Genomic DNA, 27,429 nt, shown 5'->3' on the forward strand with positions numbered 1-27,429 from the left:
TTCTTCTTGTGGTTAATGATGTTTCAGTCAAATTTCGTGGCTTCAGCTTACAATTTTCTTATTTGGGCTAACAACGACAAAGGTTTAGAAGTTAAAATTAACAATTAAATACAATTATATAAATACAATTTTAATCATCCAATAAAACAAATAAAAAATTAACTAACAATTACAATTTTAAGTTTAATAATTTTGGGAAAATATAGTTTTGGTACACTGCAGAAGCAATAAAATATTAGATTGTGGGCTTCCAAATTAAAACTAATTAGTAATGAGTGGAGAGACTCATATTTATATATACCACTTAAGATCCTACACGACTTCTAATGTAGGATATTATATCCCTAGTATGCCTCCTCATGATAATGGCTCTTCTAGGCATCAATCTCAGTATGTTTCAGGCATGAATCGACGAGTCTGTTAGGAGTGCAAAAACCAAATTGAGAAAATATGCGAATTAGATTTAAAAAAAAAAAGAAAATCAGAAATAAATTGTAACAACATAATATAAAAACATAATATAAATCACAGAGGCGAGATATGCTATCTCATTCATTAATTCAATAAATCGGCCGTAATTGCTTTCGGATAATCACGATTTATGAATCCCATTATACAACTCAATCGAACAGAGCTTTATCACATACAATTTTCATATTTGGGCTAACAATGACAAAGGTTTAGAAGTTAAAATTAACATATCAAATACAACTATATAAATACAATCTTAAACATCAAAGAAAACAAATAAAATTAACTAACAATTACAAATTTAAAATCTAATAGTTTTGGTAAAAATAAATTCGAGTTTTTATAATATCCCAATTATTAAAGAACAAAAGAAACCACTAATCTGGCCAGACATGATAACAAGGCCCATCACTTATAGCATCACCATTTAGGCTTAACTAATTTGTTATTAAAAGCCCGTTATGTTTGGCCCATCATCACCGTCTATTGTCTTCTCCGTTGGAAAATCGCATCCTTAAAGAGCAGCCATCTCCATCGTCGTCGGTGACGAAAACCACCGCGGAATCGGTGGAAACGTCTCCGAAATCAGAAACTGAGTATACAAACCATTGATATCGTATTGATATTTCAATCTTATCAAGTCTTTTTTTTTTTTGTGAGAAATGGGACTGTTAAGCATAATCCGGAAGATCAAGAAGAAAGAGAAGGAGATGCGTATTCTTATGGTGTATGTCTCATATACCAAAACTCGTTACACATTCTCCGATCTAATCATACATTTATAGAAATGATGTTGTTCTGATTATGGTTTTCTATTTTTTTTTGGTAGTGGACTTGATAACTCTGGGAAGACGACGATTGTGCTTAAAATAAACGGAGAAGACACAAGTGTGATTAGTCCAACTCTTGGATTCAACATCAAAACCATTGTTTACCAAAAGTAAGTAAAGCTCTTCAAAATTGGTTCAGGAATATGATCGAACAGGTTACAGGCAATGTTTAATATTTGTGAATGATGATTGTGTAGGTATACTCTTAATATATGGGATGTTGGTGGGCAAAAGACTATAAGATCGTATTGGAGGAACTACTTTGAGCAGACTGATGGGTTGGTTTGGGTGGTTGATAGTTCTGATCTTAGGAGGTTAGATGATTGTAAGATGGAACTTGACAATCTCTTGAAGGAAGAGGTATGTATATTCATTCATACATAGTCTCTAAAATCTTTGTAGTTTGAAGCCTTGGGTGCTGTTTATGATGAAGAAGATGATGATCTATATTCAAATGGCAGAGGCTAGCTGGGTCATCTTTGCTTATACTAGCAAATAAGCAGGATATTCAAGGTGCACTTACTCCTGATGAAATTGGCAAAGTAAGGGTTTTTGTAACTTTAGTGGGTTAAGTAAGATATGTTCGAGTTGTATTGTTTTGCTAAAACTGAGTTTCATCTTCTTGCTTGTGAAGGTGCTAAACTTGGAGTCAATGGATAAAAGCCGGCACTGGAAGATCGTGGGTTGCAGTGCATACACGGGTGAAGGTTTGTTGGAGGGTTTCGATTGGTTGGTTCAAGACATTGCCTCCAGGATTTACATGCTTGACTAATCTCTGTGTTCTTCAACTAGTGCATTGCACAATGGCATGCTCTACTAGACGATTTGTAGTATGCTGTTCAAGTGATTTCATTTTGGCATGTAAGCTTTTTCTTTCAGTCACAATGATTCAACAAGGATACAACCTAAGTTTCGAAGACGAACTCTTCTCATCTTGTTTAATTGAAAGAGACTTAACAACAAAATGATGTTTCATACATCCAAATAAAACTTATTGATAAGCAAATCCAACCACATACTCTACCACAAAAAGGTGAAAGTTGCCTCTGCATATAAAGAGAGAGAGAGAGAGAGAGAGAGAGAGAGAGAGATCATTTCGACTTCTTTCCTTGCTTCTTCTTGACAACTTCGTCAATGTACATTATGCCTTTGCCCTTATAAGGTTCAGGAGGTTTGCAACTCCTTACTGTTGCAGCAAACTGATGCACTCTTTGCTTGTCGATTCCGGTGCAGCAAACCACATTGTTCTTAAAACAGAAGACCCGAACTGCTGGAGGAACCGCAAGTTCGACTTCGTGACTGTAACCCAATTTGAGGTATAAGAAACGTCCTGCTTCCTCAGCTCTGGCTTTGTATCCAACTCCAACTATCTTCAAGAACCGAAAAAACTTGGCTTCCATTTTCCCCTTTTCCTACAGAGAATTGCTGCTGGTTACCAAAACAAACTTGTCAGAATCATCAAGTTAAAAACCAAACCTTTCAGAATACAAAAGTTTGCTGTTTAGTTAAATCTCATACACACACACACACACACACACACACACACACACATCAAGGTAGCAAATTTCGTCTCTCTTACCACTCAAACCATCACAAAGAATAGTATGAAAAACTGAAATTGACCAACAATGGTTTTTATAAACCATTTGTTTCATTGTAAATCATCTCAGAGACATGGAAACAAACGATGAGCTAAACAGGAAATACGTCGAGCAGCTTCCGTGCAATATTACGATAACACTAATATACAAATAAATGAACATACAAACTCTAATTAACTCCATTTTCACAAACACAGAGTGCTAAAGTAAGAAAAAAACACCAGAAATGAGAAATAAACACGATAAAGCTCGATTCCATTTCTAAGAAATTAATCGGAAAAGGAGAAGAAGAAGATTGTGAGATTCATACAAAAGCAGAATGGTTACCTTTTTTTCTTATTTCCGGTGAAAAGAAATGAGACGAGTGTGCTGATGCTGCTTCCGTCGCCGGCGGATCCAGATCACTCCTTTTAACTCCGGCCTAAAACCTTCTCCTATACTTTGATTTCGTTCTTTAAAAATGGTTGACGTTTTTACCTGTATTGCAAAACGACACGATGTTTTCTCCCCCTCAAGTGTTTCTTTGAATAAAGCCCATTGGGCTACATCACAAAGCCCAATAAACCTTTAACTTTTCCGATGTTTGTTTCCTCGCCGCTCTTTTGAAAGTTGCAACAAAGCTTCTTCTTTTTTCACCGGAGAGAGAGCTTTAGGAGAATCTCTCAACAATGGCGGAATCGATTTTCAGAAAGCTAAGAGACGGTGGAGAAGAAGGCGAACTCGCACCAGCTCTCACCATTGAAGAAACCGTAGCTTCCCCTTTCGGACTCGATGTCTCAGGCTATCTTCTCACAAATCTATCTTCATCAATCTTGGCTGGAAAATCCAAGTCGCAGTACACTCCCAAACCCTAATTCTACTATTATTTGATCTCAAAATTTGCTTCGTTACTGCTAAAGTCTTCGTTTCTATTCAGGGGTCTCGTGTTGATCACATTCTCGCGAAGCCCTTCGTTCTATTTGCAATTGTTGAAGCAAAAAGGAATCGTTGTCACTTCATCTTCTAAATGGTGATTTTAGGTTTTGTAACTTGTGGAGTAGTTTGAGAGTGCTCTTCTCTGTATTTGATATCTATATGGCTTTTGATTTGAAGGATTCGTGTTTTGGATTGTTACACTGATCCACTAGGCTGGATTGATCAGTCTTCAACTGGTGTTACTGAAGGTTCAAGTTTGGTTAAGCTACACAAGTGTGTGAGTGACTTGAAAAGGCTTTTAACTTCAATCATTGAAGCGGGAAGAGGTAGTTCTTTTTCCTACATTGCATCCTTTTTTCAGTTTGGATTTTTTTATCTAAAGGCTTATATTAGATTAAAAAGTGATTACTTTGCTGCAGAGTTGGTTGGAGATGGGAAGACACGTTTCTGTGTTGCTATAGATTCCGTAAGCAAACTTTTGCTTTTGAGTTTTTAGGCATTGATTATTGGAAAGAGAAGTGATTTTCATATCTATACTTTTTGAATTAGGTGAATGAGTTGCTAAGACGTTCTTCTATGCCATTAGTTTCTGGTCTTTTAACAGATCTTCGAAGCCACGGTACTTTGCAACATGAAACCTGAACACTAGTGTATTAGTTTTATTCATTGTTAGGCAGGCTTGATAGCAAAGGTTGAATTTTTCTGTGCAGCGCAAATTTCCAGTGTCTTTTGGTCATTAAACACTGATCTTCACCAAGAGAAGGTCACAAATGCGCTTGAATATGTATCAACAATGAAAGCCAACTTAGAACCTTTGTGTCCTTCTGAAGACGGACAAAGGAATGCTTTAGAAAACTTGTTTTTGGTTCATCAGGATTTCGGTAAAGGTCGGTTCCATGTTCGGTTTAAGCTTAGAAAGGGACGCGTCAGAGTCATGGTGAGTTCTCTCTCTTGCTCTTTTCTCTGTACCCTTATGAGTATCATCTTAGTTAACACTCTTGTAACTCTTTATACCTATAGTCTGAAGAATATCATGTTGATCAATCGGGAATAAACTTTTCACCCATTTCATCCGCGGATACTGTTATTGCAACCACTAAAAGCCTTTTGCCTAAGGCAAGTTTTTATGGTTCTGCTTTTTTACTTTTTGGTTTGTGGCTCTTTTCGACGGTGATGCTTGTTTTTAAGTTGTATGCCTCATATTATTGTTTCTTTTGGTTCAGGTTCAATTCAATCTACAGATTTCTGAGAAAGAGCGACTGGAGAAAGAAAAAGTTGTGCTTCCTTTTGAGCACCAAGGTTAGTGCAAAGCCAGAGAATTTAAGCTCAGTAATGTCTGTTGTCATAAATAAAACATTATTTGATACGGTTCTGTTCTTCAGATAATGGAATATCGACAGATATCTATGATGGTCGGAGATCTCTTGTAGATAGCAAGATTGAGACAGCACCATTGTCTTCAATGATCTTGCAGACGGATGTGGTTTCATCGGGTAAGGGTGGGGAGATCATATATTTCAGAGATTCAGACGATGAGCATCCTGATTCTGATGAGGACCCTGATGATGATTTGGATATTTGAAGTTCTTGAATTATACTTTTGGTTTTGGTTAGTGTTAAGATCTTAGTTGTTAGATTTTGTACACTAAAACTAGAAGGTTTGTTGGTATGTGTATTACAGTTACAATTGTTACAAGAACATCTCTCATCTTCTATTCTTCTTGAGTTATTTTGTTGTGTTTGTTTGCTGCATATTGATCATCACTCATCCTTATGTTTTGAACAAAATAATTCCTCATTGTTTATTTGTTTCTCTACCTTTGTTGTGTTGATTTCATTAAATTAGATAAACAAATTGATGGTTAAACCTAGAATTCAGAATTTAGAATTTATGAATTGTTTGAGATGAATACATTGTCGCTATAATGTTAAAATGGTTGTTAAATTTTAGTCCCGGATAGAGCTACATCTTGTGTTAAAGGTTTCATGGGTAACTACGGAAGAAAGACAAAAGATAAAACTTTTATTTTCTTCTTTTTTAATAAAGATATCAACTAGTATCAAATTAGTTAAAAGATCAAACTAAAAACTGAAACAAATCTAGATACATCTGAATTGAACAACAAAAGAAAGCATATTGAAAAATTATTTGTTAAATAATCTTGTAAAGTCATTCTATTATGTAATTTAGGAAATGAATATAACCCTCTTCAATGTCTTGATTTCACAAAGTGATAAGAATATTGATTACATACATCTAATGTGTTGACCAATACACAAAAACTGATAAAAATCAAATTGACCAAAGTTGTTGAATTGTGCTTATTCTTTTTATGTCTTATATCACTGACCAATGTAAAATAGAAGCCTATAGACCAAGCTTATAAATAGAGGTCTCCCATAGTTCTCTTTTATAAGAAAAAAAAAAACATTAGTTTCTCACTTTCTCTCGTTAAGAATTATGGATATATTCAAAGTCGTGCTTGCTTCTCTTCTCATATCTCTTCTTGTCCTCGACTTAGTTCATGGCGATATGGTGGTATGATGTAACAGCCAAATATATTTCTTGTTTGATTATATTTTCGCTACTTTTTGTGTAACGTTCCAACAATATTTTCATAATATTCATGCAGACGTCGAATAACAACGGCGCTACAATCGGTAAGTACAATGATATCCTGTATCATATGTTTACCTTGAAATTATATTTTACAGAAAAAACACACATATATAAACTTGTATTTATTAATTTTTTTTTTGGAAATTGTGTGCATTTTTGTAGATTGCAACAGCAGATGCCAAGAACGGTGCAGGCTCTCGAGTAGGCAGAATCTTTGTCACCGAGCGTGCGGGACTTGTTGTGCCAGGTGCAACTGCGTACCATCGGGCACATACGGAAACTACGACCAGTGCGAGTGCTATGGTAGCCTCACCACCCATGGTGGTCGCCGAAAGTGTCCTTAAAAACACCGTCGTTTTTTAATTCGATATCTGTAATACTTATATGGAATCAATTCATAAGAAAAACATTTAAAAAAAAGAAGAGATAATATATGTCATTCGTTATGTGCATTCTTTGAGATTCCTATCTGAAATATCCTATAGCATGCACCAGATTCAGTTCGAAGTATGATTTCCGTGTTATATCCCTCTAGAAACAAAGTTTCAAATTGTATATGTATCCAAATTGAATTTTACTTAGTTTGGATCGACCGCATCTAAGTGCTATCTATATATTAATTATACGATACTCTTATTTAGTTGTAATTGTTTAAGAATCCATTTTGTCCCTTATTTTACAATTTGAAAATCCGAGCGGAAAGCCAAAATATGAATAATTCTTCATATTTTTTTTATTTCAGGAGTTCCGAAGGAAGAATTCAACAATTTGGGTTTAAAAATTTTCTTAGTTATACAACTTTCATCGGATTCACAAAATCTGATGAACTTGCATATATAGAAAGATTGAAGAGAAAAAGTAAAGAGATTTTTTCTTTGACTCCAAAAGGTAGGAAGAGTTAGGCACTGGATCTTGAATGGAAACAATGGAATTTTAGTGAACAAAATGGATTATACAGCTTATAGCAGTTTACTGTTTATGGTGGATTATTTTTTATAAGTTGACTTAGCATTTGACACGTGATCATTGTTCAGTAGAATATGTCACGTTATCAAGAACAAAAAAAAAAAAAATTAAAAAGATGGTATATGAAGTCACGTTTTATATTTACGAGTTGAATTAGTTACAGAAGTAAAAAATATGTACAAGATTTAGAGAAAGGTAGATAAAAAAATTCACCGCATTTTGTCATTCATCTTATATGACATGTTCTCCTTCTCCAGCAAGAAACATCAATATCTTCGACTTCAACAGTCACCTAGCATTGTAATGTGACACATTCAAAAATCAAATTGGACATAAAAGCAAGTTACCGTCAAAATCAAAATCCATCTCCATTAATCCTAAAATCCCACTATGATGGTCAGTGTGTCACACGTTAAGGCAATAGTACATCTTTCAGAGATCAGCGTGAGGCAATACTGTGGATCACGAGAGGAATAAAACATCATTGTTTCAACTGAGCTGATCAGATTAGCTCCGGAAGAACTGAAAATAATCAACCCAAAAAATAGGGGCATCACGTGAATTTCAAACTTAGAAGAAAATGTACATTAACCAAAAGCAAATGGGGCATAATAGGAGAACTATCAGTAGAAAAGTCAAAAGAGAAGAAAAGATGGATCAACTTAGAACTGGGTGGATTCGAACCACCAACCTCTCGTCCATAAGAAAACGAGCGCTCTACCATTTTGAGCTTACAGATCTATCTATCAAAAACAACCTTCACCCATGGGACCAAACGCTGAAATTTTCGTTGCAAATTTATGTTTAACAATTCTGACCAATTTTTGAAAAGCTAAAACTAAACTATCTTCCCTACTTTAAATAAAATTTCCAAATTAAAGTAACTTGCTTTAAAATAATTTGGAAAACTTTAGCGGATAGATAAAATTCACAAATTAATAACACTGCGTTTTCATAAATGAAAGGGATACAAAAAAAGTCTAAATCGGAATAATGTCAAAAAAAAAAAAAAATGAATATAATCTTAATAGATGGAACTTTAAACGTCACACATTCTTAGATTGTGAATAGAGTAGCTGATTAGTACAAGGAACATCAAAAAAATTTAGCTCCGTGCAAAACCATAAAATATACCTTCAAACACAATTTAACATTAGACAGGGTAGCCTTCGAGATTGCTTGATGCACAGAAGTCCAATTTCATCATGCACATTCTTCATACTTCTACAGGGAGTGGGTGGTTACAGATACACACAATCTTGGGCAAATACTAATATTCTACAACGCTTTGACATCTAACACACTTATACAAGGGGATTAATACCAAAACTACACGACAGCTCTTAAATCAAGATTCCTCATAACATAGTTCCATATCATTCAGAAGGGTAATATTGCTCAATAAAATCACAAGATAAAGCAAAAATTGTAACCATGTAAACTAACACTTAACGATTAGACAATGATAACTTACGATATTGTAATTCCGGTCAACTATGATGATGTAAATATATGCAGACTACATATTCAGGTCAAGATCTGTTCTTTCAAATACTGAGTACTTGCGATGATAATGATTGATTTAGGAACCAAATTAATATATGAGTACCTGATTTGTCTCGGTAGTGTTGGGCAAGAAGACATGGTATCGCCCACGGCTCCAGTTAAGTAACAGTCTGCTTATGATCGATTTTTTTTTTAGATTCTATGAGCATGTAAATGAAAAGAGGGATGGAACGAGAGAGAGAGAGAGCAGAGGCAAGACACACAAGAGGAGAAGAGATCCCGGGAAAAAAAAACAATAACCCGTGCGATCTCTTCTCCAAAACCCACAAAATAACTTATTTATTGAGCTATCAGTTTTTGACCTGCCATGCAAGCGCACCTGACATGGCAAAGGTCGGATGACAAAGATGCTATCAAGGATACCATACCTATCCACAAACACATCTTATACACCCTAAACTCACTTCAATCCAAACACACACACGATCTGGAATACGTAGCGTCTACAACAGATTAGTAGTCTCTTTGTATCCCAAATCTCAACGCCTCAACGTGACCAATTCACAGATCTCACATCTGACGAAGCCGTAAAGGACGATCCGAATCCAGATCTGATCATCAATTAACAACACTCACAATTACATAACCATAATTCCAATAAAAACGAACATAAAGAGAAGCTATCGGTGAAAGAAGATGAGATTTACCAATAGAAAAAAGTCAGATCTGAGTCAGATCCGTCGTCAACCATGGAATTAACCATCAGATCTCGCTCATAACACCGCACGGATTTGCAGATCGGGAGGATCTCTACGAGAATTAGAAGCGGTAAGGATCGGAAACATCGCAGCGAGATCTGAGAGAAACGTTGACGGACGAAGGAAGCAAAAGACGACGTTTAGAAATGGAGGCGGATGATGAGAAAACATTAGGGTCTCTGTTTATTTATAGGGTTAGAAAGGATGGACGGTCCAGATTAAAAGCATAGATAGCGTATTAACGGTTCAGATTCGATCACGTGGATCATTTCGTGCCTTTCGGGTCATTATTATCCTTTAAAGCTACGCGGTTTGCTTTATGGAAAAAGTAAATAAATAGAAAGACAAATTAGAAAAGGGTGGTTCATCATCACTTCATGGGCTACAGATGTTTATTGGGCTGTGTAACATTTTGGCCTTTTGTCTAAGAATTAGATGTTTGAAGACCTTCTCAATGCTGTGGAGTGTTTGCTTCAGTGTGTTAACTATAGTGTGTGAATTTGAGTTATGTTAGGAGTGGCATTTGTTACGAATTCACACGTTGTTTACGAATCGATTAAGAGCTTTCTTGTAAGAAAAAAAAAGGGATAATAGTAAGTAATTCTTGTAAGTTGTAAGCAGTACAACCAATATTTTCACAATAACCATTGTTATTGTTTCTTATTATAAACCCACCACAATGTCTTCAGTAAACACGAGCTTTAGGAGGAAAAGTGTCAACCTCATCATCCAATGTATTCATGTGCACTGGTCTGTAGTCCAGTTTCACATTCCCTTCTTCCCAATACCTTCAACACATATATAAACAAAAACGCTCCTTAATTGATTTGAGATTTTGTCATAAAGCATTTCACTAACACTTTCTACTTTTACCTATGGAAACATAACTATGCTTTTGGGTTTATGATTAACCTATTATGGCTTCAAAAGATATATAAAAGAGAAATTTTACCCCAATGTGTGCTTCATCCAATTCGCATCGTCTCGTTTCTGCAAAACAACCATACCACAATTCTCTCAGTTATCCACATTTCGACTAAGGCAATTTTCTGTTAATGTAAGAAACATATATAGAACTAACCGTGAAATCCTCACGAGCATGTGCTCCTCGACTCTCTTTCCTAGCCTCAGCAGAATGCATTGTTATGCATGCATTAACCAAAAGATTCTCCAACTCCATAGTTTCTATCAAATCCGAGTTCCTAACATGTGAAGTTTCCAATTACAGAACTATATAATCAATTAGCCTAAAAAGATTCTTTTAACGTTTAAACGACTCTCACCATATCAAACTCCGATCTGTCACTTTTACATCACCAAAACTGTCCCACGTCTTATCGATCAAATCACAACCTATGATCATCATACCCGAACAGAAATCAAAAATGTAGTTTTTAAGATTATACTGACTACTGTATTCATTAGACCCTACCATAATAAGGTAAAGCTTTTTGTTTTTGTTTTTGTTTTTGTTTACCTTCTTCTAGTGTTTCTTGTGTACGGAAGACAGCAGCATTGTTTTGCATTACTCTTTGCATGTTTAAGCGGATTTTAGAAGTTGGAAGCGAACCATTTGAGTTTCTCACTCGGTCCAACCATTCGATACTCTTCTCACCCGCATCCTTCTCTAGAGGTCTCAGTTTCTCGCCTAAATTAAACAACATAAGAATTCAGAAACACTCACATGTGTCAAACTAAAGAGATGCATGGAAATATATGTATTAATTGCGTGCTTACCAGGTTTTTGAATCTCTGCAACTCTGTTTGCACAAGCTCTCCCAAAAACAACAATGTCAAGAAGTGAATTTGCACCAAGTCTATTGGCGCCGTGAACCGATGCACAAGCTGCTTCTCCTGCAGCCATTAGTCCAGGAACTATAGCATCTGTATCATCACCTCTAACGGTAACAACCTAAGAATCACATAGATACACCAAAACACTTTCATATACTGAACTTACATCCATTTTGTTCTAACATTGCAAATTGTTTGATCCTATATATCATTTACCTCTCCATGGTAGTTTGTGGGAATACCACCCATATTATAATGCACAGTAGGCAATACAGGAATTGGCTCTCTTGTGACATCAACACCCGCAAAAATAGCCGCAGTCTCAGATATGCCAGGAAGCCTCTCTTTAAGCACCTCCGGTGGTAGATGGTTTAAGTGAAGGTATATATGATCCTTCATAGGTCCTGTTAAAGAACAAAGTTGCATATCCTCAAGCTGATATCTTATATATGTGTCACAAGTCAGTGATCTATATTATTACCTGCACCACGTCCTTCTCGGATTTCCATAGTCATTGATCTTGAAACAACATCTCTTGAAGCAAGATCTCTAGCCGTGGGAGCATACCTGTCCATGAATTTCTCTCCTTCACTGTTTCTTAGAATCCCACCCTCACCTCTAGCTCCTACACGTTCATATCGGACAAAGTTAAAAACCAATTAAATCTTTAATGATTTGATCAATGCAAGAAGAAACACATACCTTCTGTGATTAGACATCCAGCTCCATATATACCAGTAGGATGAAACTGAACAAACTCCAAGTCCTGTAGCGGTACCCCGGCCCGTGCAACCATAGCGTTTCCATCTCCTGTGCATGTATGTGCTGAAGTTGCAGAAAAATAAGCTCTTCCGTATCCCTGAGGTCATTTTATGGATAATGATTAGTTACTGTATGTTTCATAAATCCAGGAAAATATACATTTCAAGAAACAGTTTTGCTTTACCCCGGTAGCTAAAATTGTAGAACCAGCATGGAAACGATGTAAAGTTCCATCTTCCATGTTCAGTGCAATGACTCCTTGACAGGTTCCTGCTCATCATATAAAACCTTCTTAGTATATCAATATTGCAACATGCATGATGGATCATACATACTCTTAATAATAAACCTTCTTAATTAGTACTTACCATCACTGTTCATTATCAAATCTAAGGCAAAGTATTCCACAAAGAATTGAGTGTTGTGTTTCATTGCTTGGCCATAAAGAGTATGTAACAGAGCATGTCCAGTCCGGTCAGCCGCACATGCGCAGCGGTATGCTTGACCACCTGAATAAATTATAGAGATAATTAAGAGTAAAAATAATGATAAGCTTGAAAGCAATCAATCTTCACATAATTTAAATCTTGCGATTGCATAAACCAAAAGATTAAAACCTTTTCCAAAGTCGAGACTCTGGCCACCAAAGGCTCGTTGATATATTTTGCCATCTTCTGTTCTAGAAAATGGCAATCCATAATTCTCAAGCTCAATCACAGCTTTTGGAGCTTCCCTACACATATACTGAATTGCATCTTGATCACCTACAGAACCAAACACAAGTTACATCTAAATATAGAAACTTGCAGAAATAAGTAACTTGTATAATAGTAAAAAAAAATGCCATATAAATGCTACATTGCACATTAACATGTTACAACACTATAGAAGACAATTCAAGATTAAGCAAAAAAAAAAATTCATCAGCATGCATACCTAACCAGTCACTTCCTTTGACAGTATCATACATATGCCATCTCCAGTCATCTTCAGTCATATTACCCAAGGCAGCATTTATACCTCCCTTCAACAAATAATTTCATAACTTAAATCAACAATAAATTCATACTTATATGATTAGCTTAATTACTAGATTAAAACAAATGTATAGGGGTACCTGAGCTGCAACTGTATGGGACCGAGTTGGAAAAAGCTTGGTGATACAAGCTGTGTTAAAACCATGTTCTGATAACCCTATTGCTGCTCTAAGCCCAGCACCACCAGCTCCTACAACAACCGCATCATACGTATGATCAACGATCGTATACGATGATCTATCCCCTGTCTTTAATTGCCACAAAATTTGAATCAGAATTAGGTGATGTGTGACATACCAAACTAAAAATTTATTACATAATAAAAAGCATATATTACATTACTGATCACACAAATCAAAATATAACCAACTCATTGACGCTGCCAAATCCGAACAAAGCAAGAAATAAGTCAACCAATGAAATGATGAGTAACCTCAAAGACCAAACGAAATCAGAGTTATTCAAAACAATGTCGTCGTACCGAAGGAGTCGAGAAGAATCTGGAGAGTTGAGAAGTGACGAAAGCGCCGTTAGATTCCGATCTCCTCGACGACGCTACTCGAAGGCACCGCCACATCTCTCCGTCACTAACTTACCACGAACTCGTAACACACCGAAATGGAAGAAGACTCGTATTATACAATTTGGCTCAAGAATTTGAATAAATTCATGCCCTCAACGTGCCAAATTGGCTAATATAGAATTTGAAAAACGTTAATAAATTCATGCTCTCAACGTGCCCTCAGTGTTATATCAACGGTCAACGAAACGCCACGTCAGATTATTGACAGTCTGTTACAATACGGGCTTTAGAAGGCCCAGTAACAAGTGATGAAAGTAAATGGGCTTAATAAAGCTCATCAGAAAATGCATGCTCTTCTTCCTACTTTGGCGAAAGCAGTTCGTTGCTCTGCTCTCACTCACGCCGGAGAAGAAGAGACATCGGAGACCGAAGAATCCATACATATATAGAGAGAGATGGAACCGAGGGAGAGAGATCTGGAGCGATTGATCCCGATGCATAAATCCGGAGCTTCACCTCGCGACGTCGTTTTGTCTGTTCCGCCGTCTCCTCTCGCTTCTCCGATCCACGTTGCCGGAAGAGAGGTTTCTCTCTCTCCCTCTCCTGTTTCTTTTTTTACAGAAACAAACATTACATAGGATTTATCTTTTTCGCCAACTTTTTAAACATCTAGATTGTGAAATGTGTTGGGCAAGTTTTTGACCTAGAGCTTGAAGTTACTTGTATGTTAAGTTATTCAATGTTTGTATCTACAATACAGGCGATTTACAAAGTCATCAGAAGCTGGGCCTCCAAAAAGTTCATGACCGGATGGTAAAATCTTGTTTTAATTACGCTGATCATAGGTTTTTGAAATTAAGACATTAATCTTGTGCTCTTGATCTCATGTGTTACAGTGTCATTCTCTTACCAATTGCTGTCACATTCTACTTCACATGGTGGTTTATTCATTTCGTGGACGGGTTCTTCTCCCCAATCTATACCCATCTCGGAATCAATATGTTCGGTTAGTTTCATTTTTCGTCTCTCAGCTACATTGACAAACACAAACTTGTTTCTTCTGTCTAATGAAGAACTTACAGGTCTTGGATTTGTGACATCCATCACATTCATCTTTCTGGTTGGTGTATTCATGTCTTCATGGCTTGGAGCTTCAGTTCTCAGTATTGGAGAATGGTTTATCAAGAAGATGCCTCTCATCAGTTACATCTACTCAGCTTCTAAGCAAATCAGCGGAGCAATCTCACCAGGTAAAATCTTGTAATCTTTTTTATACCAACAAGTACTAAAAAGACTTACCTTTGATCTCTTTTTATCAGATCAAAGCTCAGGTGCATTCAAGGAGGTAGCCATTATCAGACATCCTCATATGGGAGAATATGCTTTTGGTTTCATTACATCGACTGTGATACTTCGAGGTCGTGCTGGTGGAGAAGAACTATGTTGTGTCCTTTGAAGGATATCATAAGACCTAACACGACCTGAATATGATATCCATTGCTACCATCTGAATTCCGACCAAGGGAGACAAATCACCCGAGTTGTGAGTTGTCGGAACCGGAACGGGAACGTAAAACGACCTCACCACCATACAGGCAAAATACAAAAACGGTGCTGCAGAGAATAAAACCACCACCACCCATTCTTCTTTCCATGAAGACCACGACGAACATAACGACGGCCACAAGAGTTCGACGGCGAACCTAGTTAACCAAACCACAGATGCTAAAATTGCTATCCCGCGATATATCCATCGCGTTTTCGGACAATTCACTCCTTCCACTATCATTATCGACTCACTCATCTTTCTAAAAGAAACTTAATCGCTTAGATTTTTTTTTTGCTCAACTCTCGGATCCAAAAACCCTGAATGATATAAGCAGACTTATTATATGAAGAAGAAAAAAAAGGATTTATATTTCAATGTCTTTTCTTATTTCCTTTTTTTAAAAAGGAATTTACCTTGTTTGACAAAAAGAAAAAGAAAAATAAAAAGGTTCTGATATGTGCCTTGAACCTTAGGTAGGAGGGTGATGGGCTGATGGCAGTAGCATTAAAATCTCAACACCTCCGCAAGATCCGGTAAGCATTTGAATTGAACCAGGCTCTGAATTTTAGTGATTGACAAAGGGTCTACTGAACTGTTCTCAGATCCCAAGAGCCTCTAATAATAAGATACCAACATGCCCTTTATTTGACTGACATTATGAACCCTTTAATTTGATCATTATCCCCTCTGAGGTACTTGATGGAGTTTCTCCCTTGATTAGCAATTACTGACTTGTGATAAAAGGATGTATTGGCATCACCATCCCTTGTCCATCTAAGTCTTGACTTCTACTTGTAGAAAGATTCTTGAGCTTTAGCAAGCAAATAAATCCCATTTTTTCCCGACCAAAGGTATCCGAAGGAGCAGTCAACAATTCTGATTGAATCCGCTCCATCCAAAGTCTCTTTAGTCTTCTGCTGAATATTTCCAAATCCCTCTCTATTTAATTGTCTACAAGCCGATTTAACTTTCTTCAACCTATGTCCAATAGTGAAGAGTTTAGAGCCCATTGTTACCTTCTCCAGCTCCTGCCAGGTCTCTCTGATAACATCTTTATATCTCCGATGCGTAGACAAGAAGGAGAAGTACTTGAAATATCTTTAGTTTGCTCCCATACTTCTAGTCGTCGTTTATCGGTTTTCTCAATGTGATTCATGGAACCCTTTGTCACAATCACTATTCAAATAAATCTTGATTTATTATCTCATAGTACTATTTATGGTGGATTCACGGTGATGGTCCTGAAGAGTCAAGATTTGAATTCTTAATCTATATCTTACCATATTTACGCCTCTCATTTCTATATTAAGATGTCTAGTTTCCCTTTGCCAGGACAAAAAAACAAAAACAAAAAAATGTCTAGTTTCCTAATTTAGATATCTTACTATATCCACCATTTCTAAATTGTAGGTCATCAAATTTATTACGATAAGATCAAAATTCAAAATGGTGAACTTTTAGGCGTAAATATATGATTTTTGTTCAAAATAAAAAGAAGGTTTTGTATACACGACGACGTATTCGAGTTATTGTCTTTCACATCAGTCAATGTGTTTCAAATTTTATAACAAGTCCAAACTATGCGCAAGAACATAAATCTTTCTCATATAGCATTGTTTTTTGTTGTCAAATCTTGAAAAGAATGAGAGAGATACATTGGTGATTCTTGGCCATTATGCAATCTCGTTACTGGTGGATTCTCCCATAAATCAAACCTATCATTTAAATAATCGGTAGATCTCCGGAAATACTTTCAGAAGCAACCTTATCAACTAATGCTACAATAATGCATCAATGCCTATGTGTAAAGTAAAGTCAAGAGAGTGCAGAAGAGAGGGACTTGTATGCATCAACGCAGAGTTTAAACTTCTCTTGCGCTGCCGCCTGCGATATCAACCACATTACCAAAAAACAATTTATCAACAGATAAAATCAAAAACAAAACCTGAAACAATCCAATCTTTGTTTAAAAGCATACCTGAGAAGGCCCCTGGTGCTTATCTGGATGCCACTTCAAAGCTGCAGACCGGAAGCTGCAAAACATGAAGAAAGCTTTCATGAACACTCACTCATTTGAGAATTTGGGGGGAGCGTTGGAAGCAAATGAAAAGACTTACGCATTCTTAACATCATCAATTTTGATTGGACCATCAAGAGGCAATCCCAGAACAATCCTCTCAGACCGAGACCCAACATTCAAAGGTTCATCAAGAGACTCATTATTCCAAGTTCTGCTCCTTTGAGATTGAGTGGTCCAGCTCCAGCCTTCTCTCCATTCAAATCCGGATGTCGAGTCTCTCGAATATGAGGACTTTTGAGATTGACTCGTCCACCTTTCTCTCCATTTGCTCTCAAATGTATTATTAGCATCAGTGCCAAAGTCATCTTCAGGATTTCCTTCTCTGTGCCATCCTAATTTACAAACAAACAAAAGGATACAGTAAAGTTAGAGCCAAGAGTTATGTGGTGGTACTAAGAAAAAGGAAAAAAAAAGCAACTCACTTTTTGTTTTCTTATCCCGAGGCTTCTTTCCTCGGCCAGGTGGAGGTTTTTTCTTCATATGCCTATCCCGGATCAGCGGATTTGGCCCGAAATGCCACTCATTCTACGTATAAGAAAAGACAGTACATGCAAAACACTTCGAGCAAACACATTTAAAACGAATAGGGTAGATTGAGAACAATAGCATTAGGAATATACCTGAAGCGGATCATTAATTCCCCTGTGGAAGAGGAGTTTGTCTACAGTCTTTTTAGCGCTAGTGCGTCCCTTCTCCTTTACGGTACATGTGAATCTTATGGAGGAGTTCTGGGATCAACATTTTGCAGCTTCAGAGGAGAACTAACTCTCTTATGAGTTTGATTAGATACACATATAAATGACCATTCACACATACACACCAAAACTATCAAATCCTTGACAAGACCAGCACAGGTTTTAAACATGAACTTATCAATACATATTGCATTTCTATCAACAACCAATCCTTCCAAAGTTCATCTAGAAACATTCATTTTCCTCATAGAAAGTACAAAAATTTACCAAACCAATTTGATTGTAATGTCAGCTACATGACCAAATCATGTGATCCTACTTTGACTAAGGCAACCAAAATTTGATAATAAATCATAGATATACACAAAACCCATATAACAATTCATATTCTTGATTCCAATCCGATCAGTGCATCAACCACAGGACCCTTTTTCAAAGTTTCATTATTCATAAAAATCTTACCTTTGAAGATCTTTCGCGTTCAGAGGCCTTATCCTGCAACCAAAATCAATCTGAGAGCATCAAAACATCTAATTACAGTTTACACAAACAGATTCAAATGATGAAGCTAAATATTTGTAGAGAAAGATCTTACAGAACCATTCCTCGATTTCTCAGACAAAACACTCGTGGAATGAAATGGAGCCAAACGAATTGCTTCTGTTGCGTTTGGTAATGACAATTCTACAATCGAACAACTTTTCAGGGACAAGAGGCTTCTCAATCTCAACATAGTTGGATCCAACACAAACAAAAAGAAAAATGTAAACTTTTCAATAAACAAATGCAAAGGTTTAAAATTTCATTGACGCGAAATGAGAGAATTGAGGAAGAAATGGGAAAGAAGACGACGGAGAAAGGTTAAAAAACAGAGAGCGTCAGGGCTTTTTAACCGGACCGGTTTAATTGAATCCCGGTATAGAGTCTGGTTAAAGTCCGGTTTAATTTGGTAGATTATGAAAACAGAGCATAGAGAGAGAGAGAGACAATCCAAATCAAACAATAGTAGTTTTCATGTTTGAATCAACCTCAGAGCAGAGAATCATACACAGACTTAACGATCTAAAACATAACACAACTTAGTCGAAAAAGTAAATAAAAAAAATCCAATCAATGAAATGACATTGCTTCTAAAAAGCTTACATTGGTTCTGCATTCAGAACCCTCAAAATCTCTTCTTTTATCATTCAATTCATTGATTCTGTCTCATTGAGGAGCAGCAGGGCTTTTAGTTGACATCTCTCTGGAATCATGACTGGCTGTTCCTTCACTTTCACTGATTGGGAACTCTTGGCTTGACAAAGCTATCTGTCTGAACTTCTTCATGTCAGCGTTGTAAGATGTCTGACTATAATCCGAACTTGCTCCTGATGACCCGTAAATGTTACTGTGTCCTGGCTTCACACCTTCGGTTAAAGCATCTAGTGACACTTCTCCTTCTAATGCTCTCACTATCTGCAGACCAAAACATGTTTTGATATAATTATTATCTTACCAAAACAATATAAAAAATTTAGGTTATATATAATTATTATCTTACCTGGCTCATCTTTGGACGTTTACGGCCAGAATGGCGAATGCTAGCAGCGGCACAAGTCACCATTCGAGCCATTTCTTGCGGGTTGTAGTTGCCTTCAAGCCTTGCATCTGCGAGCTCGTTAAAGTTTCCATCTTCTAGTGCTTGAACCATAAGAGGCCGAGCCTGTATTTATAATAAAGAAGCAATCATCAGTGCCAGTAAAAAAAGCTAAAACATTCACAATTCTTGCATAACAAGAAACATATTTAGGATATACCCAATCTACTAAGGTGTCGTCCATGGTGCTGCTATTATCAACCGGTCGTTTACCAGTTATGAGTTCCAGTAACATGACGCCGTAAGAGAAAACATCGGACTTCTCTGTTAATTTACCGCTAGATGCATACTCTGGAGCAAGATATCTACACATGTTAAGTAAATTAGATCAGTCAAAGGTTCTGTTTCTTGAGTGGCATGGACAATCTTATCACACGATTAAAAGCTTACCCGAAAGTTCCCATCACACGAGTAGAGACATGAGTGTAGTTATCAGAAGTTAACTTAGCTAATCCGAAGTCAGCCACCTGAATTCACAAATGCCATAAGTCATCATCAGCTTTAGCAATGTTACATTAACAAAACCAAAGCGTAATGCCTAATGCGGCTACTAGTTTATCACCATAGCATCAAAGTTGAAGTCCAAGAGAATGTTTGCAGACTTGATGTCGCGGTGAATGATCCGAGGATGGCCTGTGTTGTTTTCTCAGCCAAAAAAGAAATCACTAGTCAGAGACAAAGCAACATTAGTTAAGAAAATGAGAATGTTGAATGTTTGAAACTTACAGTCTTCATGAAGGTAAGCGAGTCCTTTCGCAGCTCCTAATGCGATACGCATCCTTGTGGAGAAATCCATTACCGGAAGATTTTTCCCTGAACCAATAACAACAACAACAACAAAGTTTACAATTTTCTTGAATTTATAGAGTTTAGAAAATAAATTTGTGCTAAAAGTTGTAAGTGGTCTAGTTACCATGAAGATGATATTCCAAAGTATTGTTAGGAACAAACTCATAAACCAACATCCTCTGTCCATCAGCTATGCAATATCCAACCAAAGAAACAAGATACCGATGATGCACACGGCTAATGATATCGACCTCAGCTTGAAACTCCCTCTCTCCTTGTCCACTACCCGATTTCAAACTCTTAACCGCGACTTCTTTACCGTTAGGCAACACACCTTTATGGACATACCCGAATCCTCCCTGCCCCAAAAGGTTAGAATCCACAAACCCTCCCGTTGCAGCCGCAAGCTCTTGATAAGTAAAAGTGCTTTTATTGAATCCAAGGGCTAAAGCAGGCGAAGGAGGAGGTAAAACCGGGCGTGATGGTCCAGAGTACATTTCAGAATCTTCTCCGCTTGTAGGCATCCGCGGTGGAGGAGGAGGGGGTGATGGTCCACCGCCTCCCCAACCACCACCAGTAGGTTGTTGGTTTTGGCCTTGTGAATTTATGTGCCAATTTGGATAATTCTGTGAAGCATTGTTGTTGTTGTTGTTGTTTCCATAGTATTGATATTGATTTCCTGAAACAATAATATAATGAACAAATGTAATCTAAGCTTATAAAAATGTGTTAAAACATATGTTTTTTTTGTTTTTTACCTTTCATGGGTTCATCAGGATAGTAAGAATCTTGTCTCTTCTTTTTGCGTCTAAGACAAACAATGATGAGCACAATCATCAAAAGTCCAGCTCCAACTAATACACCTATGATGATACCCGTATTCATATTACTTCCTCCTCCTCCTCCTCCACCGCTTCCTCTGTTGCTGCCTCCGCCAGAAGGAGTGTTTTCCGAACGAGAGCCGCCATTATCTCCCGACGGCGTCGATCTGCTTCCACCGTTGTCTCCATTATTCCTAGAAGGAGGAGAAGGAGGAGAGCCACGTGCTGGTGGAGATTCATTTCCACCACCGTTCTGTGGCGGTGCGGGAGGAGAATTATTAGAGGCATTGGGAGGAGAAGGAGCTTGTGGAGCTGGTGGAGTTGTGGGATCAGGAGGTGGTGATGATGATGAGCCTCCTTGAGGAGGAGTAGGAGTAGGAGGAGATGGAGCCGGGGGAGAAGAGGAGGTTGAATTGGTATTAGCCGGTGGAGATGGAGAAGAGGTAGAGTTTGACGGAGGAGGAGCAGATTCAGGGGAAGAAGCCATCGGAGATCAAAATTTTCCGGTAACGAAAATATAAAACTCTCCGTCTTCTCTCCCTTAACCACTCAATTATTCTAAAAACAAAAACGTAATAGAACAGATCATAATGAAAATGTTTGTTAATTTGGGGATAACGGTCTCTTTGTCTTATTATGTTTTGTTAGATCGTTTAACAAATTAAAAAAAAAAAGCAGATAACAATGCTAAATATGAAAGATTAGTACAAAATTAGTTAAAGAGATTAGCATGAAAGTGTGTACCTTATAGAAAGAGATTAAGGGGGAGAGATCCGAGTTTTTGAGCATTTGGGTGAGAAAAGGATTATAGGAATAAGGGAGATTTTGAGATTTGCTGCGTCTTCATTCCGAGAAACATGCCTATTCTTTCTCTCTCTGTCTGTCTTAATAACAGTTTTGTGTTTTTAGTTACTAATAATTGTAATAATCTCCGGTCTAATTTTTATCTTTTAGGCTCCGTGATATTAGGAGAACTGAGACTGAGAATTGTTGATTGAATTCCACGTAACCCCATGCATTCTTCTTATTATTCGTTTACCTTTGTTAGGTGAATCTCTCGTTTAATATTGTCCGTCAGATTATATTACTCCTCTCTAGATCATTCCACGTGGTTTTTTTGACAACTTAAAATCAATACTAGAAAAAGTAGTGTAGTTGCAGATTTAATTTTGAACAGTTTTATTGGTGTGGGTATAATAACTAAAAGCGGTTATGTGAAGTTATTACAAGAACTATGGGTATAACTTGGTTTTAATCTCACATGTATATTGAAAAAAAAAGACAACATGTGCTGCGTCATGATTCTCAATCTTGTTCAAGTCGCAAAAATGACCCGATCACAAGTAGTTTATTTTAGAGTTTTTGAATTTTGATCCTTAATCATTGATAAATTTAATCCTAAGAAATTCATTCGTAAGAGTCTTTAATTTGTACGATAAACCAGTAAGAGTGTAAGACAAGCAACATACAGTATATTCTTTATTTAGTTAGCAATAGTTTAAATTTAAGTATACTAAGGTTTTTTTTTTTTTTTTTGTCAAACTAAGTACTAAGCTATGATCAGTTTGCCAACAAGCAAACATATGAAATGTAAATCCCTATCTCACCCATCTTCTTTTGGTCATAAGGCTTGCGCCTTCTTTAGAGGAAATCAGTAAAAAGATATTTCTAGAGTAGATTGTAGATAGTATACAGAGTTAAAAACTTAAAAGAGACTTGCCAAAGAGATTATTGAGGATTTTATGGAACCAAAAAAAGGTATGTAAAGAGGTTATGTATATCATCTTGTCATTGTAATCAAAATATTTTTTTTCCCTGCGTACGCAACTATATTAGTTCTGCATTCGAAAAGTATCTTCATATTGAAGTCAAAATATTCCACTAAGTTTTCTTTCTTCTGTATAATATTTCATGAAACTTTTATATATATACTTCAAAAAACAAGAATCCTCCTGCGTGCATCATGGTGGGGTTGTCCCATATCTTTGGGACATACCAGAATCTGACAGTGTATCCCACACCTGCACATATAATTCATTAGTTTCCTATAAAAACATTAATTTGTTATACTATCTTGTATCATGCATCAAAATCTCTACTCACTTTTAGCTTCCCCTCTGAGCCACCAATAGCGAATAAGAAGGGGAAGTCCGCAGAGAATGAGACCGAGAACACTTATCCCTTTTTGATGTCAACGTTTAGAATGGGCGAAAACAAAGAAACCAAAGAGAAACAAGTGGGAGAAAGAAAGAAAAAACTTATTAATGGCTCGTACCGCAATTGGCATGCATGTGTGTAGCGATCAATGATGGTTGATTGTTTGAAAGATCCCAAAGTTTCACACTTCCATCCTCAGATCCTGTAGCCAAAAGCTGCACATCTCGGAGAGATAAATCTAAACCACTATACTATGAATTAATATGATAAGACACAAGAGAGAAAGAGAGACATGTACGTACATTGGGCGCATGTATGTTGTATGATATGGAGGGGACTTCAGCATCATGAGCATGGAGAATGAAACTTGGTGATAAATCAGAAGCACGTATATCAAAGCCTTTCACAGTTCCATCTTGGAGGTTCACCTAACATTGAATATAAAAATAAAGATAACGAGTCACATCAGTTACCTCAGACAATCACATGTCTATCAGAAGAGAAAATAAAGATCAATGCACCACAAAAGAGTGTTCACTATGAGGAACCCAGGCCAAGCTTTCGACTTCACCCTTGGTAAACCATTTCAAACCTGAGTGTGAAGGGTCCCTTCCATCTTTCTATAAAATATATACATACAGATATTAACAAAAATCTGATCAACATAATGATAAATGCTAATGTACAAGATTCGACACACAGATGGAACAAAATAGTCACCAATACAACTGTGTGATCACGAGACCCACTGAGGAGTACTTATGGAGCATAGTGGTTCCATACGACCGCTTGAACTTGTTAGTCAACCAATACACACAATAAACCACGAGAATGCCACAGATACTTGACAGATCATAGAAACAGTTTTCACCTACCTCATTCATGTGATGCTCCATAGTGAGCTTACATTCCCCTGTAGCCACATCCCAAACCTTAACTTTTTTGTCAGAACTGGCACTTGCAACTATACTCCTATTATTTTGTTCCAGTTAAAAGTCAATAATGAGAGCAAATCTTGATGTAAGTGTCAATCATGGAACCGCCAAAGAGAATATGTATACCTAAACTCCTTGTTCCAAGCAAGATCAATCACTGATTCATAGTGGCAATCTTCTGATGTCTATAGAGTGAGAGAAAGACAAGTAACAAAGTTATAACATGGCAAATTTTAGAATGGATAGCTAAAATCATATACAAAAGGTGGTTGTCACACCTGTCAAGCTATTTGTCCCAGTTGTACACAAGGTAGCAGCTCATCATCCACCTGAAAGCAGTATATAATCATAACCTAATGATAGACAAAACAAACGTAAACCATCATAAAAGCCACTACAAGAAAACAGTACATTCCCGACTACAGTTAGAGTCGTTAAGTAGTCGCTAATTTGCTGTTTACGACTCAGTTACGACTAAAACGTGTAGTCGTAAATCCTAAGTCGGTAAAAGAATTAGTCGTAAAAATAGTCGTTATTTAACGACTACTGTACGACAAAATTCCGTAGTCGTAAAAATAGTCGTAACAGAGTTGTAAATAATTACGACTACGATACGACAGAGTTACGATTAACCAGCAGTTATATTGGCAGTTGTAAAAGAGTCGTAGTGTAGTCGTAACATTTGAAGACTCGCTTACGACGGATTTACGACTAATCATGATATACAGTAATTTTGCTTGTAGTCGTAACGTAGTCGTAACATGCTTATTGATTTACGACTATTTGGCTACTATTCTAAACAAATTAGTAATGTAATTTTAATTTGTTTAGCGACTAATGTTTTGTGGAAAACAAATTTATAAATGTTTTAAATTGAAATTGGTACCTGTTTCTCAAAATATTATGAAACCAATATTAAGGCAATAAAGTCATATTAGAACAAAAACAAGATTAAGGCAATAAAATCATATTAACCATGATTTATAATACAAACCAAAAGACCAAGTTTCTCACAAGACAAATATACAAACCAAAAGAGACAAATGCATACCAAGTATACATGTGTCTCAACAAAGAGACAAGTTCAACAAAAGAGAGAAGTTCAACAAAAGAGACAAGCTAATTAGTTAGGTCTATGAAATTGTAGGTGAGAAGTTAACCTACAAAGCATCACTGTTAAGGAACCGGATTTGAAGGTGGAGCTGTTGCAGGGAGTGTGGTTGAGAGTGGCTCTGTGGTTGCTTCAGCTGATTGAGTCTTCATAAACTCTATAAAGGCAGGGTCAGTTTTGCGCAGGTACTTCTCGACTAAGGACAAATGCTCTAACTTGTCCTTCTGCTCAGCCACAGCTTGGAAATGTAGTGCTTCACGGGCAGCAAGCTCTGCATCACGAGCAGCAACCTCTGCATCACGGCGAGAATTATAAGCAGCCTGCTCTTCGATTTGACGTTGAGTTTCCCTCATTTGCTCTTGCAATGACTGAAACATTGCAGACTCTTGTTGTTGGTTTGCCAAGCCATTGAGAAGAGGTTGAAGAGTATGCTTAAGACTTCCAACTCCATACAGGTTTCCTCGTGAATCTTTCTGAGTAGACTACAAGAAAACAAAGAGAAAAACAAACGTTAAAGAGGCTGTAGAAATCGAAAGATAATTCAATGTGGGTTGTGAAAAGTGATATTTACCTGAATAAAGATGTTTGTGTAATCATCTGCTGTGAGCTCTGGAGGCTGTGAAGTATGTTCCCCAAGGTCGGACAACTTCTGCTGCAAGTTCTTCTCATAATTGAGAGAGATTTGCTCTGCCTTCCGGTCAACATAAGTACCATCTGGCTTGGTATGTGTCTTAATAAAAACCTCACCAAGACTAACCGGTCTTCCCAATTCCTTTTCCTGCAATGTTACAAAAGAATCAAGGGTTATGACATCATTTAAAGCTCCAAATGTAAAGAAAAACAAAATTTATGGGTATATAAAAGTTACTAACCATTTCGGTATGGATTTGTTGATAAGACTTTGGCCCTGATAAGTGGACGTGAGGACCAAGACCACCACGATCAGACATACGAGCTTTAGAGTAGGTGAGACTCCTTTGTTGTGCTTCTTCAGTCTCCCAATAATCAACCATTGTTTGCCAAATAGTATCTCTGATCCATATTGGTCGCTCTCCACTAGTCTTGGCATTGCAAATCATGTCTTTCATCCGGCGTTGGCAGATGAGCTCAAAAAACTGTTGAACTGTCCCAGTAATCAAAGGATCCCATGTGTGTGTTTTCTACATAGCAAAGACAATATAATGATGTTAGTGGAAACTCAACAAGTAAACCTATATGTGAAAAGGTTAAGAGAGAAGAAAACTGTACAGCAAACTCAATGAACCATCTCTGTTGTCTGTCCCGAGGTACACATGTCCAGCTGTAGTATGGACCATCAAATTTATTTGTAAAATTTTTAGTAATGCTCCTTACCAGTCGCGATTTTTCGTAGCGAGTAAACCTGCAAACAAAAAACAGCAAAAAAGATGTCAATGTTCTAAAACAGATAAGGACCAACACAAAACAGATGTCAAAACAGATTGAGTACTTATACTTATGTATATATGACCAACGCAAAACAAAATCTATTAAGAACCTTATAAACAAACAGACATATATATAGGTCCAACACAAAACGGATGTCAAAGATTGGGTACTTATACATATATATAGGCACAAAACAGAACCTATTAAGAACCATCAAAGATTGAGTACTTATACCAACAAATAAGTTATAGTTTGTTTGATCGAGTACTTATAACAACAAACCGGCTCAACACAAAACAGAACCTATTAAGAACAATGTAAACAGACATCAATGTACTAAAACTAACCATCAAAGAGCATCAAAACTAATGTTCTAAAACTAACCATCCGGATTAATGTTCTAAAACTAACCATCCTCAAACTAACCACCTCAGACAATCAAAACAGACAAGCTCATTAGAAGAAT

The 27,429-nt window shown here is 36.9% G+C and overlaps 9 protein-coding genes and 1 long non-coding RNA gene across 11 annotated transcripts; 4 read left to right on the plus strand and 6 right to left on the minus strand.

Annotated features, from left to right (window-relative positions):
- Window positions 972-2,226, plus strand: LOC104747680 (ADP-ribosylation factor-like protein 2). Its single transcript, XM_010469357.2, has 5 exons — window positions 972-1,198; window positions 1,301-1,411; window positions 1,499-1,661; window positions 1,763-1,843; window positions 1,936-2,226. Exons 1-5 carry the CDS (start codon window positions 1,134-1,136, stop codon window positions 2,071-2,073), a joined length of 558 nt encoding a protein of 185 aa, XP_010467659.1. The 5' UTR covers window positions 972-1,133; the 3' UTR covers window positions 2,074-2,226.
- LOC109129033 (60S ribosomal protein L6, mitochondrial-like) lies at window positions 2,226-3,371 on the minus strand. 2 transcript variants are annotated; one of them, XM_019236513.1, is made up of 2 exons: window positions 3,230-3,371; window positions 2,226-2,726 (listed from the first exon to the last, which is right to left on the minus strand). In XM_019236513.1, exon 2 carries the CDS (start codon window positions 2,699-2,701, stop codon window positions 2,393-2,395), a length of 309 nt encoding a protein of 102 aa, XP_019092058.1. In that variant the 5' UTR covers window positions 2,702-2,726; window positions 3,230-3,371; the 3' UTR covers window positions 2,226-2,392. The 2 variants fall into 2 exon arrangements, with proteins under 2 accessions (XP_019092058.1, XP_019092057.1); XM_019236512.1 differs by having other exon boundaries at window positions 2,226-2,729; window positions 3,230-3,366.
- LOC104747681 (elongator complex protein 5) lies at window positions 3,504-5,613 on the plus strand. Its single transcript, XM_010469358.2, has 9 exons — window positions 3,504-3,737; window positions 3,819-3,911; window positions 3,995-4,143; window positions 4,237-4,283; window positions 4,367-4,436; window positions 4,528-4,754; window positions 4,838-4,933; window positions 5,041-5,116; window positions 5,200-5,613. The coding sequence occupies exons 1-9, from the start codon at window positions 3,571-3,573 to the stop codon at window positions 5,397-5,399; spliced, it is 1,125 nt and encodes a 374-aa protein (XP_010467660.1). The 5' UTR covers window positions 3,504-3,570; the 3' UTR covers window positions 5,400-5,613.
- On the plus strand, window positions 6,248-8,417 carry LOC104747683 (gibberellin-regulated protein 11-like). Its single transcript, XM_010469359.2, has 3 exons — window positions 6,248-6,356; window positions 6,451-6,478; window positions 6,600-8,417. Exons 1-3 carry the CDS (start codon window positions 6,279-6,281, stop codon window positions 6,779-6,781), a joined length of 288 nt encoding a protein of 95 aa, XP_010467661.1. The 5' UTR covers window positions 6,248-6,278; the 3' UTR covers window positions 6,782-8,417.
- On the minus strand, window positions 8,413-9,844 carry LOC109129328. Its single transcript, XR_002035600.1, has 2 exons — window positions 9,617-9,844; window positions 8,413-9,520 (listed from the first exon to the last, which is right to left on the minus strand). It is a non-coding gene; the product is annotated as an uncharacterized LOC109129328 (long non-coding RNA).
- On the minus strand, window positions 10,237-13,859 carry LOC104747684 (succinate dehydrogenase [ubiquinone] flavoprotein subunit 2, mitochondrial-like). Its single transcript, XM_010469360.2, has 15 exons — window positions 13,742-13,859; window positions 13,341-13,508; window positions 13,160-13,247; window positions 12,841-12,987; window positions 12,592-12,732; window positions 12,408-12,493; window positions 12,164-12,320; window positions 11,943-12,086; window positions 11,678-11,865; window positions 11,405-11,579; window positions 11,145-11,315; window positions 10,951-11,020; window positions 10,749-10,869; window positions 10,620-10,657; window positions 10,237-10,455 (listed from the first exon to the last, which is right to left on the minus strand). The coding sequence occupies exons 1-15, from the start codon at window positions 13,835-13,837 to the stop codon at window positions 10,353-10,355; spliced, it is 1,893 nt and encodes a 630-aa protein (XP_010467662.1). The 5' UTR covers window positions 13,838-13,859; the 3' UTR covers window positions 10,237-10,352.
- On the plus strand, window positions 14,217-15,239 carry LOC104748848 (protein LIKE COV 3). The gene is made up of 5 exons (XM_010470431.2): window positions 14,217-14,367; window positions 14,544-14,596; window positions 14,680-14,789; window positions 14,866-15,033; window positions 15,103-15,239. Exons 1-5 carry the CDS (start codon window positions 14,239-14,241, stop codon window positions 15,237-15,239), a joined length of 597 nt encoding a protein of 198 aa, XP_010468733.1. The 5' UTR covers window positions 14,217-14,238.
- On the minus strand, window positions 16,884-18,950 carry LOC104747685. Its single transcript, XM_010469361.1, has 7 exons — window positions 18,703-18,950; window positions 18,570-18,602; window positions 18,033-18,140; window positions 17,835-17,937; window positions 17,450-17,744; window positions 17,311-17,365; window positions 16,884-17,216 (listed from the first exon to the last, which is right to left on the minus strand). Exons 1-7 carry the CDS (start codon window positions 18,838-18,840, stop codon window positions 17,148-17,150), a joined length of 801 nt encoding a protein of 266 aa, XP_010467663.1. The 5' UTR covers window positions 18,841-18,950; the 3' UTR covers window positions 16,884-17,147.
- On the minus strand, window positions 19,103-22,236 carry LOC104747686 (proline-rich receptor-like protein kinase PERK4). The gene is made up of 9 exons (XM_010469363.2): window positions 22,098-22,236; window positions 21,291-21,911; window positions 20,657-21,211; window positions 20,470-20,556; window positions 20,306-20,376; window positions 20,134-20,210; window positions 19,904-20,048; window positions 19,648-19,809; window positions 19,103-19,562 (listed from the first exon to the last, which is right to left on the minus strand). The coding sequence occupies exons 2-9, from the start codon at window positions 21,838-21,840 to the stop codon at window positions 19,314-19,316; spliced, it is 1,896 nt and encodes a 631-aa protein (XP_010467665.1). The 5' UTR covers window positions 21,841-21,911; window positions 22,098-22,236; the 3' UTR covers window positions 19,103-19,313.
- Window positions 23,186-24,795, minus strand: LOC104748849 (periodic tryptophan protein 1 homolog). Its single transcript, XM_019236833.1, has 9 exons — window positions 24,751-24,795; window positions 24,572-24,630; window positions 24,386-24,482; window positions 24,059-24,130; window positions 23,813-23,938; window positions 23,629-23,725; window positions 23,457-23,534; window positions 23,286-23,374; window positions 23,186-23,191 (listed from the first exon to the last, which is right to left on the minus strand). Exons 1-9 carry the CDS (start codon window positions 24,793-24,795, stop codon window positions 23,186-23,188), a joined length of 669 nt encoding a protein of 222 aa, XP_019092378.1.

Source organism: Camelina sativa, chromosome 15, assembly GCF_000633955.1.
Source record: "Camelina sativa cultivar DH55 chromosome 15, Cs, whole genome shotgun sequence".
NCBI lineage: Eukaryota > Viridiplantae > Streptophyta > Magnoliopsida > Brassicales > Brassicaceae > Camelina > Camelina sativa.

What these genes read in the sequence shown, in the direction of transcription:
- LOC104747680 (XM_010469357.2), top strand. Translation starts at nt 1,134, where the DNA reads ATGGGACTGTTAAGCATAATCCGGAAGATCAAGAAGAAAGAGAAGGAG. An exon ending in GAGATGCGTATTCTTATGGT is followed by an intron (nt 1,199 to 1,300) that starts GTATGTCTCATA and finishes TTTTTTTGGTAG; the next exon opens with TGGACTTGATAACTCTGGGA. An exon ending in ACAATCTCTTGAAGGAAGAG is followed by an intron (nt 1,662 to 1,762) that starts GTATGTATATTC and finishes TTCAAATGGCAG; the next exon opens with AGGCTAGCTGGGTCATCTTT.
- LOC109129033 (XM_019236513.1), bottom strand. Translation starts at nt 2,701, where the DNA reads ATGGAAGCCAAGTTTTTTCGGTTCTTGAAGATAGTTGGAGTTGGATAC.
- LOC104747681 (XM_010469358.2), top strand. Translation starts at nt 3,571, where the DNA reads ATGGCGGAATCGATTTTCAGAAAGCTAAGAGACGGTGGAGAAGAAGGC. An exon ending in AACAGATCTTCGAAGCCACG is followed by an intron (nt 4,437 to 4,527) that starts GTACTTTGCAAC and finishes TTTTCTGTGCAG; the next exon opens with CGCAAATTTCCAGTGTCTTT. An exon ending in CTAAAAGCCTTTTGCCTAAG is followed by an intron (nt 4,934 to 5,040) that starts GCAAGTTTTTAT and finishes CTTTTGGTTCAG; the next exon opens with GTTCAATTCAATCTACAGAT.
- LOC104747683 (XM_010469359.2), top strand. Translation starts at nt 6,279, where the DNA reads ATGGATATATTCAAAGTCGTGCTTGCTTCTCTTCTCATATCTCTTCTT. An exon ending in TAGTTCATGGCGATATGGTG is followed by an intron (nt 6,357 to 6,450) that starts GTATGATGTAAC and finishes ATATTCATGCAG; the next exon opens with ACGTCGAATAACAACGGCGC. An exon ending in TAACAACGGCGCTACAATCG is followed by an intron (nt 6,479 to 6,599) that starts GTAAGTACAATG and finishes GCATTTTTGTAG; the next exon opens with ATTGCAACAGCAGATGCCAA.
- LOC104747684 (XM_010469360.2), bottom strand. Translation starts at nt 13,837, where the DNA reads ATGTGGCGGTGCCTTCGAGTAGCGTCGTCGAGGAGATCGGAATCTAAC. An exon ending in CTACAATTTTAGCTACCGGG is followed by an intron (nt 12,321 to 12,407) that starts GTAAAGCAAAAC and finishes AAATGACCTCAG; the next exon opens with GGATACGGAAGAGCTTATTT. An exon ending in CCGAGAAGGACGTGGTGCAG is followed by an intron (nt 11,866 to 11,942) that starts GTAATAATATAG and finishes GTTCTTTAACAG; the next exon opens with GACCTATGAAGGATCATATA.
- LOC104748848 (XM_010470431.2), top strand. Translation starts at nt 14,239, where the DNA reads ATGGAACCGAGGGAGAGAGATCTGGAGCGATTGATCCCGATGCATAAA. An exon ending in TCTCGGAATCAATATGTTCG is followed by an intron (nt 14,790 to 14,865) that starts GTTAGTTTCATT and finishes AAGAACTTACAG; the next exon opens with GTCTTGGATTTGTGACATCC. An exon ending in CAGCGGAGCAATCTCACCAG is followed by an intron (nt 15,034 to 15,102) that starts GTAAAATCTTGT and finishes TCTTTTTATCAG; the next exon opens with ATCAAAGCTCAGGTGCATTC.
- LOC104747685 (XM_010469361.1), bottom strand. Translation starts at nt 18,840, where the DNA reads ATGTTGAGATTGAGAAGCCTCTTGTCCCTGAAAAGTTGTTCGATTGTA. An exon ending in GAATTAATGATCCGCTTCAG is followed by an intron (nt 17,938 to 18,032) that starts GTATATTCCTAA and finishes TCTTATACGTAG; the next exon opens with AATGAGTGGCATTTCGGGCC. An exon ending in AGCACCAGGGGCCTTCTCAG is followed by an intron (nt 17,217 to 17,310) that starts GTATGCTTTTAA and finishes TTGATATCGCAG; the next exon opens with GCGGCAGCGCAAGAGAAGTT.
- LOC104747686 (XM_010469363.2), bottom strand. Translation starts at nt 21,840, where the DNA reads ATGGCTTCTTCCCCTGAATCTGCTCCTCCTCCGTCAAACTCTACCTCT. An exon ending in CGCTTACCTTCATGAAGACT is followed by an intron (nt 20,377 to 20,469) that starts GTAAGTTTCAAA and finishes AAAACAACACAG; the next exon opens with GCCATCCTCGGATCATTCAC. An exon ending in AACGTCCAAAGATGAGCCAG is followed by an intron (nt 19,563 to 19,647) that starts GTAAGATAATAA and finishes TTTGGTCTGCAG; the next exon opens with ATAGTGAGAGCATTAGAAGG.
- LOC104748849 (XM_019236833.1), bottom strand. Translation starts at nt 24,795, where the DNA reads ATGATTATATACTGCTTTCAGGTGGATGATGAGCTGCTACCTTGT. An exon ending in AAGTCGAAAGCTTGGCCTGG is followed by an intron (nt 23,939 to 24,058) that starts GTTCCTCATAGT and finishes ATTCAATGTTAG; the next exon opens with GTGAACCTCCAAGATGGAAC. An exon ending in GCTCAGAGGGGAAGCTAAAA is followed by an intron (nt 23,375 to 23,456) that starts GTGAGTAGAGAT and finishes TTATATGTGCAG; the next exon opens with GTGTGGGATACACTGTCAGA.